The 16972-nt window shown below is 40.2% G+C and overlaps 1 protein-coding gene across 4 annotated transcripts in view; it reads right to left on the bottom strand.

Annotated features, from left to right (window-relative positions):
• LOC137296579 (regulator of nonsense transcripts 2-like) overlaps positions 1 to 16972 on the bottom strand; it is a 269128-nt gene that overhangs the window by 2137 nt on the left and 250019 nt on the right. For 3 of the 4 annotated variants that reach the window (XM_067828385.1, XM_067828382.1, XM_067828384.1), the window contains exons 27-40: positions 15297 to 15398; positions 14709 to 14768; positions 14250 to 14388; positions 13960 to 14096; positions 13563 to 13746; positions 13044 to 13133; positions 12597 to 12709; positions 12077 to 12151; positions 11107 to 11202; positions 10744 to 10843; positions 10365 to 10441; positions 10130 to 10192; positions 8546 to 8624; positions 6484 to 6595 (exon numbers count right to left, since the gene is read on the bottom strand). In XM_067828385.1, coding sequence (XP_067684486.1) covers positions 6484 to 6595; positions 8546 to 8624; positions 10130 to 10192; positions 10365 to 10441; positions 10744 to 10843; positions 11107 to 11202; positions 12077 to 12151; positions 12597 to 12709; positions 13044 to 13133; positions 13563 to 13746; positions 13960 to 14096; positions 14250 to 14388; positions 14709 to 14768; positions 15297 to 15398 — 1427 coding nt within the window. Of the gene's footprint in view, positions 1 to 6437; positions 6596 to 8545; positions 8625 to 10129; positions 10193 to 10364; positions 10442 to 10743; positions 10844 to 11106; positions 11203 to 12076; positions 12152 to 12596; positions 12710 to 13043; positions 13134 to 13562; positions 13747 to 13959; positions 14097 to 14249; positions 14389 to 14708; positions 14769 to 15296; positions 15399 to 16972 lie in introns of all 4 variants that reach the window. The other variant, XM_067828386.1, reaches the window with a different exon arrangement.

The following is a 16972-nucleotide window of genomic DNA, read 5'->3' as shown; positions in this document are numbered from 1 at the left end:
GATACTGGGTGTGAAGATGATTGATAACCAAGAGGTACACACTTGATGATCCCCATCAACATTGGCTGTTACTCAAATAAAGCAATAATGTAATTTTCTGAATAAAATTGATATTTTATACTTATCCTGACTCATGCTTATCTTCTCTTCCTGGCGTAGGTAGTGGAACACCTGAAATCCCTTGAAGTTCCCTTCTAAAAGAAGCAGACGTAAAATTCACACACACCCATGAGTTACCTCCCCTACTGTGCACATGGTCAGCTGATCGGCCATGAAACTCACTTTCTCCTATAGTCGCCCGACACGAGAATATAAGAATTCAGCGTGTCTGTGAGGCTGGGAGGGCTTCCGTCATGAGTCAGGATAAGTATAAAATATAAATTTTATTCAGAAAATTACATGTTTTTCCCTATCCTGACTCATGCTTAATTGCTTGCAGAATCCGATGGAAATGACGCTGGGTCAGACCACGCTGCATTCTGCTGGCTGTTCAAAATTACGTCCAATAATTCCCCTCCTTAACGGGAACTTGTAACGGCGATAATTCGGTCCTGTCCTTTCTAATATTCATTGTAGATTCTTGGAGGATCACATCCAGTCGAATTGTCTTCCGAAGATGACTTCTTTGACTGGCACGTCAGGACATCAAAAGTAACTAGCGTCCTGCTAATTTCTGATGCAACTAAATGCCAAGATATGGACTAGTTGCGACCCCTCTTCGTGTCTTCATTATGAGTAAAGGGTCATAATCACTATGCTAGTCTGTATAAGACGTGTGCATGGACTTTCCACCATTATACTCCGCAGAGCGTCTGGCTTCCACAAGTCACGATACAACGGGTGAATGAACTCAGCGCCTTCGGGGAACTGTTAGTTGCTGAGCAACGACAAGAAGCCAAAACTGATGAATACCAGTGACGTCCTTCGCGGCTATGTCTCATAGGTAGTGGTTGGCAAACACTGTGTTTGACTTCCAAAAGCAGCCCTCCATTATAGTTGGTAGTGAGCAATTCCCATGTAGTGCTGGTGTAGAGGCCAAGTTCTGACTTCATGTGGGTTGGAAGCTCACGGAGGTTCCAATCCTGATGCTTTAAAAGGCTCTCAATATAACAGCTCTGATCCACACTGAGATTGTGTTGTGGGATACTTCCGTAAGTGTCTCAGTAGGTATAGGGATAAACAGGTGCTTGAAACTTTGCCTTCTAGACTTGGTACTTGCGATGTATATCCTCAATGCTCTGACTGGACATAATGATAAATATTGAGTATCATGGGGTCTAGGGATTGAAGATAGTGCTGGTATGTGGAATTGTCTATCCGGTTGACCTGGCAGTTGATTTTTCGCAATAAAATCCCATCGTAGACCCAGATGAGCTGTCTGCTGATGACTTGCATCAAAGCTCGTGTGGTTGAAGTCTAGAGCATGAATTTCTGACATTTTTGTGCGGCTGTAGCCAAGGCAAGTAAAAACAGCGTCTTCTGAGTTAGCAGTTCAAATGAGGTCCAATCAAGCGGCTCATATACATCACTTGTGCGATGTTGGAGTGCGATGTTTAGATCCCAGGGTGCGAGTGGATTTCCGTAAGGCTAAGGCTGCTTTCGCTGTTCTCGTCAAGTGTCCTCTGTGTTTTAAACAGATTTTGATACGTTCCACACGTGAAGTCGGAATGCAGATGGGTTGTTGTGTGCCTGTTTCATGTGGGGATGGATGAGAAGATTTTCCCAATCTGGTAGTTGTAGTGTTGGTTGTCCTAGCTCTTCTATGACTGTAGGAAACCAATGTCTCGTTAGCCAGTAAGGTGCAACCAAAGTCAGTTGTAACCTGTTTTATTTTCTCGATGACTTTTGGTAGCAGCACTGGAGGGGGAAACGTGAATGTGTTTTAGTCCTTCTGTTGCCCAGGCTCTGGTACCGGAACCTTGTTGCAAATAAGTCTATTTGCGGTGATACAAACATCTGGCTGATTAGTTAAAATGCCTCTCAAAGCAGACGAAGAGGACGAGATAAGGCGTATGCCATGATGATGCGGACACCTGGTATGTGACATGCTTTTATTTGGAGATTCAGACTGTCGACCATGTTGAAAAGTTGAAACAACAGGTGTAGTAGAGATGGCGATCTCATTGACCCTTATTTGTTTTAGTAAAAAGCCACTGTTGAGTTGTCTGTCTGGATCATCAGTAGCTTGTCTCTCAGTGTTGTCGACCAGTGATGGATAGCATGAATCACCACTTTAATTTTCAACTGGTTGATGGGAAGAGTTTGATCTTCCGTCTTCCAGATTCCTGCTTCAACTCGTTGTCTAGATGGACACCCCATCCTTGGAGAGACATGTCTACATAGAGATGGTTGTTGAATGACAACTGTAACATATAAGTTCCTGCGCAGATGTTTGACTGGCAAGTTCCCCATAGCGGGTGTGGTTTCAAGTTGTCCAGCATCGTAAACCGGTCAAGACGTGAAACCGTGACTCAGGAATCGCTGTCATAGACATAGTTGTAGACGTCTTCTTCTGGTCATATCCTGAGAAGACATGAGCAGACCGAGTAGACATTGATGCTGTCGTAATGGTAGCAGAGAGAGTAAAACTAGTTCTAACATCAACTTGAACTTTGACCCACCGATTCCCTGGGACAGCGGTGTATTTCCATGTAGTGATGAATCAAATCCCGAGGAATTTAAATTCAAATTCCATCCGAGCTGAGTTAGTAGCCTGATAGTGATGTCCAACGGTAGACTGAGTTGACTTCTCTCATGAAGAATTTGTATGCTGTGAAGATACATCATTCTTCGTTTCCAGATCGTCAACACTATTCATTATGAGGATAGGCCACGTTGAATCTGCTGTTAAAAGACCTCAATGCTGCCTGACGAATCAAATGACGCTGTAAACTGTTAATCTAGTGTGTAATTGAAATCTTTCCAGTGTTGAAAGTCATCCACAACTTCCTGATACTTGAACAATAACACCACATTCTGCGTAGGGCGTTGTCTCTCAAAGACTAATCAGATTGTAGATGTGACGTCACCGGCTTTCTTTACAGGGCGTTGTCTCTCGGGGACCAATCAGATTGTCACGTGTAGCAGACAACTGATTATTGTGAAATCTTGTTCAAACTGTGATATCCTTGCTAGCAGTTAGGTTTGTCCGCAACCATGCTGTTTGGCGAGCACGTGTATAGATGAGCAAAGCAACTTCCGCCGCTTGAAGCTGATGTAGACAAATTGTCTTCCAGGTAGATGTGTCAGAATTTTCCCCCGAAGATAATACCTTCATCTCCTGTGATCGGAGGTGTAGTCTGCAGTGGTATGTTGTAGTCATCTCAAAAAAATCTTCGTGATGTATTCATTGTTGAAAATTCTCCAATTCTTCTAGTAGAGTTGAAACCATCCACCCACTGGAGACGGTTGTATGGCTACAGCTGAGGGTGGAAAACTCCAGTCATTCCGACCCTGATCTTCAATGTTTACCTCCTGGACGCTCTGGTATTAAACTTCTTCTCTCTCGCTCTCTGGACTCTTTAGTGTAACGCTGACTTGTCTGCTTGTGCATCATTGTCAAGAAGACAATGGACATGATCATCATGACTTCTTTGAAGTCTTGGCCGATAATCCTTACTACCTCTTCAATCTTGTCGAGGATGTAGATTCAGTCCCGCAGTAGTTGAGACGAGGTGTTTGGATGTAAACTACTGAACCAGGTTCAGAGTGACGAAAGTTGATAGGATCATTCACTCTTCCTCGGAAGGATTGCTGACTTGAGATTAGTCTCGTTGATGGCTTTAAATCGAGTCCATCCAAAGAAGGTACGTCTTGTGGAGGTGTCTCCCTGATGGAGGGCTCCATATGGTGAAGAGGGAAGCGACAAGCGTTGAAAGGTGGCAAAGGTTGTTGTTTAAATTTGGTTGCTGACTTGAATGCCGTAAATAACTTCTCAGACATAGACATCGGAGCTATCGGCAGAAACGTCAACGCATGTCTTCCTTCTTCCTCCTATAAGTGTTGGGTTCGTTGGAGTCTTGGATGGTGAGACTAAGTCCAGACTATTCGTGAATCACGATGTGACTTCCGAATCAGAGACGAGAACTTCCGTCAGAGAACACGATCGGTATTATCTGTCTTCATCCTTCCGTGAGTGCGATGCATTCAATGGATGCCAACAATCCTTCTTATGTGAGTCCTTGTCTGAAGGGGACGACAAGTACTGAGGGCGGCTTCGACGAGTTGAGGAAACTGCTGAAGATCCTCTCTGCTGATGAGTAGACCTGTGAGTGCACTCACCCACGTGAGTGCACTCGCCCATGCGGATGCCCTCACTCGACGTAGGAGGATCTCTCTCCAAACTGCGATGGGATGATGAGGACGACAGTGATGATCTGCCTGAACAGGTGCATACATACGCCTCCTCTTCATCCTCTGGAGTGAGTGCAGATCTAGTTGAGTGCTCACCCGGAGCAGCAGTCGATGTAGTTGAAGGTTATAGTCTTCGTTCTTCTTCAATATGACCTTTACCAGGCTCATGTTGCATGAAGGCATCTTGTTGCATGAATGCAGTCACAGCTGACTAGTAGAGATGTCTGTTGTGATGATTGAGGCTGCTGATGAAGTCTGCGTTGTCTGACGACTCGGATGATCTAGGAGCAGCAGTCAGCGTAGTTGAAGATTGTAGTCTTCGTTGAAGATTGTAGTCTTCGTTGAAGATTGTAGTCTTCGTTCTTCTTCAACATGACCTTTCCAAGCTCATGTTGCATGAAGGTATCTGCGTCGAATGGCTGCGATGAGTACAGCGACAGCTGACTGTTCGAAGTGTAGCATCAACACGTCTCATTGTAGACACGTCGTTCCTGTAGAGGGATGACCTGGTCGCCGAAGGACTTCTTCGTCTTTCGACGATGATGTGATCTAGACTTCTTAGGCTGCGATGCCCCCGTTCCCGATGAAGTACTCTTCTGCGGCCTAGGGGACGACTCGCTGGACCCAAGGTATAACCCCTGGAGACACACCTGACTGGTAACTGGAATGAAATTCAGCAGTTAATGAAAAATGATTAACTGAAGTCAAATCACCTGATTAGACATGACTAATGAAAGTCGACATTGCCTGTCCCTCGCACGCCTATGAAAAGAATGAATTTAAACAATAAATTCTGAAACAGATAAATTTCTGCAAATTTCACAGCAAATAGTGGAAGAACATAAGGGCTTACATGCCAGAGTGGGTCAACCGCTGACAGCCGTAATCTACACTGTAAACACAATTTCATCAACATCGTCTCGGTTGACGAAATACATGCTATATCAACACCCAATAATCACAAATAAACAAACTGTGATACATATACATAAACCAAATACCGCATAGGACATAAATATAGTAAAAGGACCGAAATAGTTGAAAAACTTATCGCCGTAAAGGAGACCCCAGGTAACTCCTGCCGTCCTCGTCGGGCGATAAGGAGAAAGCGAGTATCATGGCCAATCAGTTGACCATGTGCGCATGAGGGGAGGTAACTCATGGGTGAGTGTGAATTTTACATCCGCTTCTTTTAGAAGGGAACTTCAAGGAATTTATGGTGTTCCACTACCTTCGGAAGAGGAGATAAGCAATTAAGCATGAGTTGGGATAAGGAAAAATAAAGTCCTTTCAAGGGTAGCCAGCCACCGAATATTTCGTTGAATTTTTATGCCATTCAAAAAGTTGGACTGCATAATATTCTTGTGGTCATAACAAGAAGACAATACGTTTTAAAAAGGATTGTGCATATAGTGCAAAATCTGAAGCAACATATTCAGATTATATTGGTTTGAGCTTCATGTGTCCAGTGCAGACAAACTCATGCTTGTGATACTAATGGTGTTTTGACGACCTGTATAGCCAACAAAAAACACATTGTAGCTACTGTGCAAATATACTATGCACTGTTAATATCTAAAGTGTTTACACAGATTGAAACAAAAGAGAGACTGCATGCAAACAGACAATTTAACAGTAGTATGAGTTGTATAACAAGTAATTTATACCAAGAGCATGCAGATTGAAGTATTTTGAAGAGATTATCCCAAACTGGCTGTAAAGTGAAGTTACTACATGGGTATCAACACCAAGTTCAGACAAACAATTCAGCATGCTGCATTCATGTCATAGTACTTTCATTGTTTTAGCTTCCATGAGACACATAGTTAACCATATGTTTGAACTTGCTAGACTTACATAGAGGCTGCCATTATATTGGCATGCCAGCACAAAATCCTAATTGTGGAATGCCCAGTTATCTGCACAGTATGAATACAGTCTTAGAGACATTCTGCTAACGCTTGAGGCATGTTGCTTCAAAACTGTTAAGGAAACTGAAGGAAACTGATTAGTATGGAAGCTGCACACTCAACAATAATGTAAAAGGTGCTTGTGAAAAACTAAATGAAATAAAAGATAAATACCTGTGATCTAGATAAACCATTGAGACTGCGAGACATTCAAACTCACTTAGAGCCAAAGATGAGATCTGCATCAGGGGCTCCCTTCGGATGAGAATATCGAATACGACGCTCACGATTTGTGTTTACAGGCACTGGTCTGTTGAGGGAGGCCATCATTTCTGTAGATCAAAAGAACCATTCAATGTATCATGAATGAAACATGTACAGTCAATGCTGCTGTTAGATAAGACCATAATTCTGTAAACATAAATAAGATGTAAATATGTTGAACATTGTCAGTAAAATGACTAAAACACATGTTGTAGTCAGAATTATTGCTTCTGTGTAATGGTGAAATTTTCCAGCTCTTTCAGAGTGGTTGGTTGATTGGTTAGTGTTTAAGGCTACACTCAACATGGCAGCTGTCTGTACATAAATGAGTCTGGACCTATGCAATTGCAAAATGATAATGTGTCAACAAAATCAGCGGGGCCTGACCACCAGGCTAGCTATTCTCGCAACATCTGTAGCTGTACCAATGTCTTAAGCAAATTCTTAACACATTGGCTACAATCAAACTTAAGAATTATTACTGCTATGAACATTTCAAGAATAAGGGCCCTGATCATGTTAGTCACCTCTTACAACAAGCATGGTTTAGAGAAGACAGATTCTAACACAGATCTTCATGGGTGCTTTCACAACGGCCTACAAAGACATGTAGTAGAGTTCAAGTCAGACTGGGAAAGGCAAACCCAGATTTTAAAGGTCACATGCAACCAAAAAATCAAACATAATTAAAACACAATCATCACTTATTCATGACATATAATATACATTGCTGCTTGTAAAAAAACAAATAGACAAAATTATAAGCTTACAATCGCTATTCAAAAGTGCAATATTTTGTACTTTGGCTTACTTCCCTTGAAACGAAGCCCTCGGGAGACCGAACCCAGTCATAGCCGATAGAATGCACTCAAGTGTAACAACGGCTTCTGATTGGCTGGCTCATTTGCTGATACTCTGAGGGCTCATTGTGTGTTCAGAAAGATGGTGTGTTTGATGGGCATTTTAGAAGTATGGCGAGTCACAAGAAAGTAAGAGTCTTTATGGCTAAAAACTTCCTTTATTGTACGTGATGTGTCGTTTCAGTATGGTTTCATATACCATTGTCAAACAAAATCATATACACTACAAGAAGTTGTTATCCATAAAGAATGTGTATAGAGATGTTAGGTTTTGTAAATACATGTTCTTTGAATTTGTGTTCGATCCAATCACAAATCATCTCAGTAGAGATGGTGAAATACTGTGTGGCTGGAAACTGTCATTCGTCCATGTACAAAGCAGGACTTGAAACTGACAAGAGTTTGTACCAGTTTCCATCAGATCCAGTCATCCGAGAAAAATGGATGCAGTTTGTTTGCAACCCACAGACATAAAAACACATCATGTGTACATAGTATCACACCTGCCAAATTACATAATGTGGCAGAGACAGGACTTGGGTGCATGAGTCATAAATCAATTTATTTTGTTTATGGCGTATAGCCTGATAGGTGCTAAGTTCAAATTGCATGTGGTCAATGATTGAAGCTGTGATTGCATATTGTCTTCAGCAGACAGGCAGGCAGACATATAGGTGTCAACAAACCAGACATTGAGCTTTTAATGTGACAGGCTGCTTACCACAATCAACAATTTTTTTTATGTAATGAGTAGATTATTTACTTATTCACACCCAAGATTAGACTAATGCTTACGACTTCTTACTCTGGGCATGAAAACTGTTTCAAGCTCCGCGAACCTATTCACTACGCATGCATTATGGGCGCAGCGCAGCACAGCTGTTGAAACCACTTTTTCCCCCAGCGCTGGGGGAAATTTAGGCTTTTTTTTTCATCGTGTTTTTTTTCAACTTTATAGGTTGAATTGGCATTTTAGATGATTTGTTTTGGTAAGTGCATACCGGAAGGTATCAGAATCCCCAAAGTTGTGTTTTCCATTGCATGTGATCTTTAAGCAGTGTCTAACAATATTGGGGCTTAATTATAACCCACAGTCAAATCAAAGAACAAGGGTTTTCAAGGAAACTAGTCTGGCTTCCTTTAATGTGTGTGTCTTACCCTGATAGTCCTCCTCCTCCTGCCTCTGCTGTATGCCCAACACAACCTGCTTCATTTTCTCCTTCTCCATCTTCTCTGCCTACAACAACACATTCTGGTGGTCATCCAGCACAAACACATACGTAGAGCTCTCCTTCAACACAACATACTACTCATAACACCAATCTGCCAAGGACAAGTTATGGCAACTTTTGTTGTGCCACCACTAGTTGGAGTAGCACAGAAACTGTCCTGAAAAGATGCTAAAATAAGCTTGGGAGTGAAGAATGAACATTTTAGCTTTTAGAAATATTTGTGTAAAGGTTTTAAGAGAAATTCCATGTCAAGGTTCATCTCTGCTTACTGTGTGCTTAAAGTGTCTCTAAACAAGCTGGAGTGATCATCTCCCACCTAAAGGACATCACAAGAATTCAGTAGCCTGCCTTTGAACTATATAACTGATAACACCCTAGAGCTACAATTCCAAGGGATGTCAACAGTGTGAATGAATAATAATATTGGTTTCTCACCAACTCAATTTCAGCTGCTTGACACATAATTTCAAAAACCCTGTTAAAAACGAGGAGAGTCTGGTCACCAACAAGGACAGAACAGCTTGCAAGAGTCTTTAAATAATTTCACACAATCATTTGAACATAAATCTGAAATGTAATCACCACAACTGCTGTTGCTGTATTTCACATTTTGAATATGTGGGTGTCCCTGGTCTTGCTTCTTATTTGACATGTTTACCAAAACCAAAGATCATCATAAATTCATGTGTCAATAAACTGACAACACATGACACACAACTTAGTGAGAAGCTTTTTTCTAAGATGCTTCGGCGAAAGATCAAAGGCGCCGACAATACTTTATCAGACGATAATGTGCATTTTTTGCATTACGTCACAATGTGTTGACGTCACTGCGCCATTCCAGCCTGCCCCCTCATAATCAAACTTTTTTGCATTACGTCACAATGTAACAGCATCGCCTCGTACAGCATTCCACAGTAAACTGCTTCGTTGCATCCCGTTTCTAGGTTTGCAGTTGCACCACACAGCCAACATCACTGTGCAAACATTACGTTTATGTTTTCCGACGGATAAAATGTCACAGAGGTCGACTCAAAATCTTATAGAGGCACAGTAATGTTGGCAATGTTTACATTCCCACAATGCAATCGTGGAGTGTCGCTTTACTTGTCAGCTTCCTCTGAATGTGCTGATCTAAACTTTTGTTGGTAGTAGAAATGAGGCGGTGATATTGCCTTGTATGGTTTAAGAGAATCACGGATGTAATTAAAATGATCTAGAGAAGATATTTAACCCGAACATAAGCCATCACCAAACTGTTCATCATTTGTTTTTCTAGTAATCTTTGTCTTAACGTAGGGGGCTGAAACGTTAAAAGAACAGCGTGTCCTGGTGCTTTAACTATAATATATTTCAGGACGAAAGTGTGCTTTATTACACTGTACATGGAGGCAGAACGAACTGTATTTCTTAAATATATATTACTGCAAGCACTCTGATGTTTCACATAAATTTCAGGATTTACAGTATGTATTCAAGCAACAAAGTCTGCCCTTTTCAGTTTCCATACCTGCTCTCTTTCCTTGAATTTGGCAGCAAACTCAGCAGATATTGGTACATTCAGGTTTGTGAACTGTAGAGAGAATAGAGTTTGCACACGTAACTGCACAATTTGTAAACAATTTACTGAAAACCAATGTTAACATAATAGTATTTGGAAGAGAGTTTCTTTGGCTATAAAATGTCAATGGCAACTGAATGGATGACCATGTCTTCTGACCAAATAATCAACTGGAAGAGCTTACCTGCGCTTTGTTGCCTTTCCTTGTCATCAACACAAAGTTAATGGCTGTATCCACTTCAGGGACAGGCTGTGTAACACCTACGTACACATTTTAAAGAATTAAGTATTGACAGAACAGAAACAATTGTTCATATATATATATCTCTTTCCTTCACATGTATGATCCCCTATAAAATTGATGTTATATACCACACTGTTTGATCAAGCGTCAGCTGAGGCCCATTTTTTATACTCCCAACACAGTCCATCCTGCAAACAGCATGAGTACAGCAAAGAATCGGAAAATATCATTTGTTCAACATCATTAAGGAGGCATTGTATGAAGGATTTGCCAACAGCTCTGGGGAATGATAGACACTGTTTTTTTCAGAATGACCTACCTGTGCCGGTGCCAGGAACAGTCTTCTTAGTCTTGCTTCGCAGGTGAACAGGCATAGCAATGTCCAGCTGTGGAACCTTCAGAGATTCCTGGGCACGAGCCTGTGAGCACACAGACCATTATATACAACAGTCATGACTCCATAAATCATTAACTATTACCGGTAATATGTCATAGAAACACTCACATTATTATTGTGGCAATGTCTTGTAGCTTGTTGGCATTAAAATCATCATGAATCTATTATTGATAGCATAACATTGTGTTTTTATGTGATATCTACTTTTTCAAGCACCAACAAGAATGTTAAACAATGAGATGAAATCAGCCATCATGGAAACAGAAATCAGATTCAGAAAATCACCTGAATATTTTCAGACATCATTTTGTCAAAGGCAGTCATGAAGTCATCATCTTCTTGACATACAATGCGTTTAGGAGCTCCCGTCACCAAAGTTATCTGAAAAGGGCAGTTCCTAACTAAAATAGACATAAACTCACATGTTACATGCTTCAGATGAAGAGATTTTTATAAAGTGAAGGTATTCAAAATCTAAGAAATGAATGAGCAAATGCATTATGCAGTAGTCCCCACTATTCTGTCACTTTCATAAATAATCAAGTGTGTGATTGAAAGCATCTGTAGTGATCAATGACATTCCTGAATACATCCCCCTTGTCATTGTCTGTAAGACAAGTGGATGTAAGTCTCTTGGCAGATGCATTTGACTTTATGTTGTAAGGCAGAAATAATCTACAACTATATTTTCCTTCCTCTTTGTCCTGAGCCATAATAATCTTGTCTAAACTAGAGGGAACTAATGTGTCAGGTTCCCCAAGCATGTAAGCTTGCCTTCTGCACAACTCTAACCTTCATCCCCATGGCCAGTGAGCCCAGGTGCAAACCTACTAAAATGGAAGCATATTAACCTGCCCCATATTCTTTATCAATGGTAAGTGCTGAGGATGTAAACCTAGTTGACATGAAGACATTGAAAATACTTTGCTCTTGACATACACACAAGCAGTCATCTTGGATAGCTTATAGTGTGTGGACAGCCATTATACAGAAATAATGGCTTGATGTAATAGACATAGTGTCTTTGTAGGAATACTTTGTCACTGGTTAGTCCAAGCCCTTTATAAATTTCTAAATCCCACCACTGTTCAAGTTTGCATGAACCCTGCTAAAGTTAATTGATTTGATACAGAAAAAATTTGATTTTCTTCTTCACTGCTTTTGTACTGGATACAGAATATGTTGTTAAAATTCAGAAAACCATATCAACATACATTCATAACAGACTTGTGTTAAGAGAAACATTTTGCACTACCTGGTCCTCTGTCTCATCCTCTCCAGCAGACTCTAGGAACTCATCTCTATCACTGTCTTCACTCTCATCCTCACCCTGAACATCACCAAACATGAACAGTAACAAACAAACAGTAACTGACAACAACATTTCAAACGAATAATCATAAGTGTAGCCACCATCAATTCCACTTTTAATCCCTCTGCATATTAATCCCATCACTACATTTTTGTGTAACCAAAATATTTTACATATTCAGGATTATTTAAACGGCATTACAACAACAGTTACATAAACTACAAGTCACTCTCTGTATTACACACTGCTATGAATTCACAAAACTGAATTTGCCTTCCACATGATGTTTCAAGAATTAAAACAATTATGGCTGTGCTTCAACATTCTTAAGCAAGCTACACTCACGGCACTAAACTGATGAAAATAAAATATGTAACAAAAAAATATTATTCATTCAAAAAAACATTTAAACTAAGAACTCTTTAAAAACTGTGTGTCAAAGATGACTCAAACACACACTTACATCTCTTGTCTGACTTCCAGTCTGGCTGTGACTTTGACCACTCTGATCATCCTGACTGGACTCTGTGCCATCCTCTAGACGTGACTGAGACAGGCTCTGGCTAAGTTCTTCAACTGAAAGCAACATCATACCCAAAATGATAAAATCTTGGTATTTGTTAATTATTTCAGCATTTTTGTATCACAAATCAGGCTGTGATTAAGATCTCCAGAAACATAAACCCACCTTGTGATTCTGTGTGTGTCTATGCCACTTAGTTGTCATCAGAAAACAATCAAATTGGGTCCATTCCATGTAACGAAATGCAGCAGAATGTTTAACCATACCTTTAATCTAATATGAATAAATCACAAGTGATTCTAGGATATTCAATTTGCTGACCAAGCAATTTTTTTTTTATCTTAGTGTCAACTGTTCCATTGTTTTCACCACTGACAGATTTCTTACTTTCTTCATCAGTCTCTTGTATAGGAGTCAGTCCTTCCTCCTCCGATACCTCACTCTCATCACCAGTCTCAATGATTGGCAACAGGTTAGCTGCAACAATTTACACAGATGCATCTTTATCATTGTAAGTTAACATGGGACAGTGCTTATAACAGCAACTTAATGACACTTTTGTTCAGGCATTCTGCTTTACTCTTAGTCTTAACATATTGCCCTGACGACTTAACAAATGCTTGTGTTAGCAATGATAGTCACCATAATGTCTGCAACAAAGACATTTAGCTTCCATAGCTGCCCTATTGAAAATCCTAACTGACTCTCTTGAACAAACTGAGATGTCATCATATGTAAGAACAAGCATGTGAATTTTCAGCTTCATTAGGAGATGTTTATGTGAAGCTCACAGAAACACAGACCTTCGGTCATTTCACATTCAGTGCTCAAAACATACCCGACTGTTGTGGACACATGACATGATGTTTCATGGACAGTTCTGGTAAACTTATAAGGAAATCTTACCAATCTTTGTCTTATATTCATTTTCAATGTCCTCTGCAGCTTTGATAGCTTCCTCCCAACTGACATAAATCTTCAGCTTGGGTCGGATCATCTCCAGAGTGTCCTTCACCAAGTTCTTCACATCCTGTGGGAATGGACGATGCACTGTCCAGATCTGGTTCTTCATCTTGAACCAGTAGTATCTCTGTTACAAAATAGAGACATCAGAAAGAAACTCGATTTTAAATACTTCAGGAAAATTACACCCCATAGATCCGCATATTAGCATTATCCCTGGAAGTCTGATGCACGTTGGTTCATTTCAATAGGAACACTGTTACGATCAGAAATACACCCAGGGCATGTACCAAGATATCTCCACTGACATTATACAGGTATCTGTAGTAATGGTCTTCACCTGGAAGTATACGAGAAAGCAGTCAAGTTTCTTCTTGCTGGATCCTTTGTCGAAGTACTGACCACATGTCTCCAGGAGAGTGCACACAAGACGCACTCGGAACAAGTGCTCAGGAGGATCCAAGGGAGTAGGATTATCTTGAACAGAATCATATGATTATCAGTTATGTTCAATCAAATGTTTTCAGACAATACTGAAGAGAAAAAATATTACAAAAATTACAAATCTTACAAAAATATTTTAGAATTCATGACTCCATGTCTTATTTCAAACTAATGCAACAAACTCACCATCCAAGCTAATGCCAAATGTGATGAAAGAGTAGAGTGTCTTGAAGATAACAGCAGACTCAACCATGCGGTAGTTGTACAGCTCTCCCAGGTACTTGACGCAACTAACACGCCTCTGGTTGTACTTGGGGTGGTTCACCTGCAAGTTTTGATAATGTTCACACCATCCACTGATCCTCTGCCATGACAGAGTTTTGGTAATAAAGACATTCTGCTATCAGAACTTACACATGTTTTTAGTCATTGGAACTTGGAACTAATTATATGAAGACTCTGGAACAAATTCTGTACAGATTATTTGTACAGTTAACAAGACAATGTCACCACATTCTAACAGAACGAGGAGAAAATAATGAAATGGCATGAAGAATCACATTTTCACAAAATTTGACAAAATGATATGTATTCAGATAATTTATAGACCATAAAAAGTGCAAAATTAAGTTGAAGGGTCTTTACCTCCATTCCTAGTCTGATATCCTCCAATACACCATCTACAACCTGGATAGCAACATGCTCCTGGAAAAAATAACAGATTGTGTCAACAAATATTAAACCAAAACAATAACATTACTTTATGATGAAAAACAAGTGGAGTTGGTAAGGTAGGTAAGGTTTGCAGGAACTGGCAGGGATCATAATGTGTGGCTTGGCTGATGGTAACCATGTTTCCCCAACATGTCACGACTTCTCAGTTTGGTACTCATGCTGTCAGCCTCTAGTTAAAACAGTTCAGACTGGATTTCATACAGGCTACCACTACTTAAAAGCCAAAATGTCTCAAAACAACATTTGGCTCTTCTAATGTCATTATGAGTGTCTGCAATATTACTTGACATCTCTGGTCTGTAGGTGAATCCCTACGGTACAGCTCCACACACTCAGTCAAGTGAGAGATGATGTTTGTTATTTTCATTTTTTGTATCCACCTAGGAACAATACATCAGTATTTCAGATACCTTTCTGGTTCATATTAGGTGACCACTATAAATAATTTCCTATAAATCAAATAATTTAATGTAGAAAACAACACATATGAATACATACATGATAAGGTGCAAGTCCAGCCAGCAGATTTGCTGCACAGTGTACAGAGTTGTAGCGTATGTTCCACACTGCAGTCAAACACTTGGTCGTGTAGAAGGCAATCTGAGAGCACATATCAAAACAAGTTGTCACCTTCGAACATCTTTTATTAGGTTTGTAGTTTCGTATGTTGTTCTAAATTACTGATGGTATACATCTAAAATATGTATTGTTGTAGGTTCCCACATGAGTAAGGTAAGAACAATACACAGAACATGTTGTGCAAGGCATTTTGACCAGAAAGTGCAACAGAAATGGACAGAGAAAAGTGTATTTTATGTTTCAAGAGTTAACACTGAGCTTAAAAATATAAACTTGGCTAACTCTGACTATGATGACATCTTTTGTGTCATTATATATGTGTGACATAAAAATGTAATTTTCTGAATAAAACTGATATTTTTTACTTATCCTGACTCATGGTTAAGTGCTTACTCTCCTCTTCCTGGTGAAGGTAGTGGAACACCTGAAATCCCTTGAAGTTCCCTTCTAAAAGAAGCGGATGTAAAATCACACTCACCCAAGCATTACCTCCCATTTCCCGTGCACATGGTCAGCTGACCGCCATGCAACTTCACTCTCTCCTGTTATCGCCCGACACAAGAATGCGAGAATTCAGCGTGTCTGTGAGGGGTGGATGGGATGGCTTTCGCCATGAGTCACAATAAGTATAAAATATCAATTTTATTCAGAAAATTACATGCTTTTCCTTATCCTGACTCATGCTTAATTGCTTACAGAATCTGACGAAAACAGCGGTGAGACAAGGCCACGCTGGATTCTGCTGTCAGTTGTAAATTACGTCCAATAATTTCCCCTCTGACAGGAATGGCAATAATTCAGTCTTATTCTTCTCATATTCGTTGTAGATTTTGAGGGGAGTGACATCCAGTCGAAAAAAGGTTTGCTGACTGGTACGTGATGACACTAATATAGCTAGTGTCTTGTTAGTTTCTGATGCAACTAAATATCACGATATAACAATCAAAACTAGTTGCGACATTTCTTCATGTTTAATTATCTTTATAATGAATGCAAGGTCATAATCACTTATGCTAGTCTGTTCAGGACGTCCTTCCATAAGTCACGTGATAAATCAGCTGAGTTAAGTCAGCATCTTCGTGGAACTGTTAGTTGCTGAGCAACGACAAACTGATGAATGCCAGTGACGTCCTCCGTGGCTATGTCTTGCAGATAACGGTTGGCGAATACTGTATTTTTACTTCCCAAAACAACCTTCCATAATAGTAGATAGTGAGCAGTTACCATTTAGCGCTAGTGTAGAGGCTAAAGCTCATGTGGGTTAGAGGCTTGTGGAGGGTCTAATCCTGCTGCTTTATATGCTGAAAGTATAACAGCTCTGATCCAGGCTGAGATAGTGTTGCTATCCGTAAAGCTAAGATGACTGCTTTCGCTGCTCTCGCTGAATATCCTTGCGTTTCAAAGAAGTCTTAATACGGTCCATACGTGAAGACGGAATGACCGATGGTTGACCGTGGATTCGTTTTGTGTGGGGATGAATGAGAAGATTCTTCCACTCAGGTAATTGTAGAGTTGGTTGTCCTAGCTCTTCTATAAGTGTTGGAAACCAATCCCTTGTTGGCCCTTGTAAGGTGCCACCAAAATCAGTTGTAACC

Source organism: Haliotis asinina, chromosome 9 (assembly GCF_037392515.1).
Source record: "Haliotis asinina isolate JCU_RB_2024 chromosome 9, JCU_Hal_asi_v2, whole genome shotgun sequence".
NCBI classification, from domain to species: domain Eukaryota; kingdom Metazoa; phylum Mollusca; class Gastropoda; order Lepetellida; family Haliotidae; genus Haliotis; species Haliotis asinina.
The sequence above is the reverse complement of the archived record's forward strand: the minus strand, read 5'-3'. Positions and strand labels throughout refer to the sequence as shown.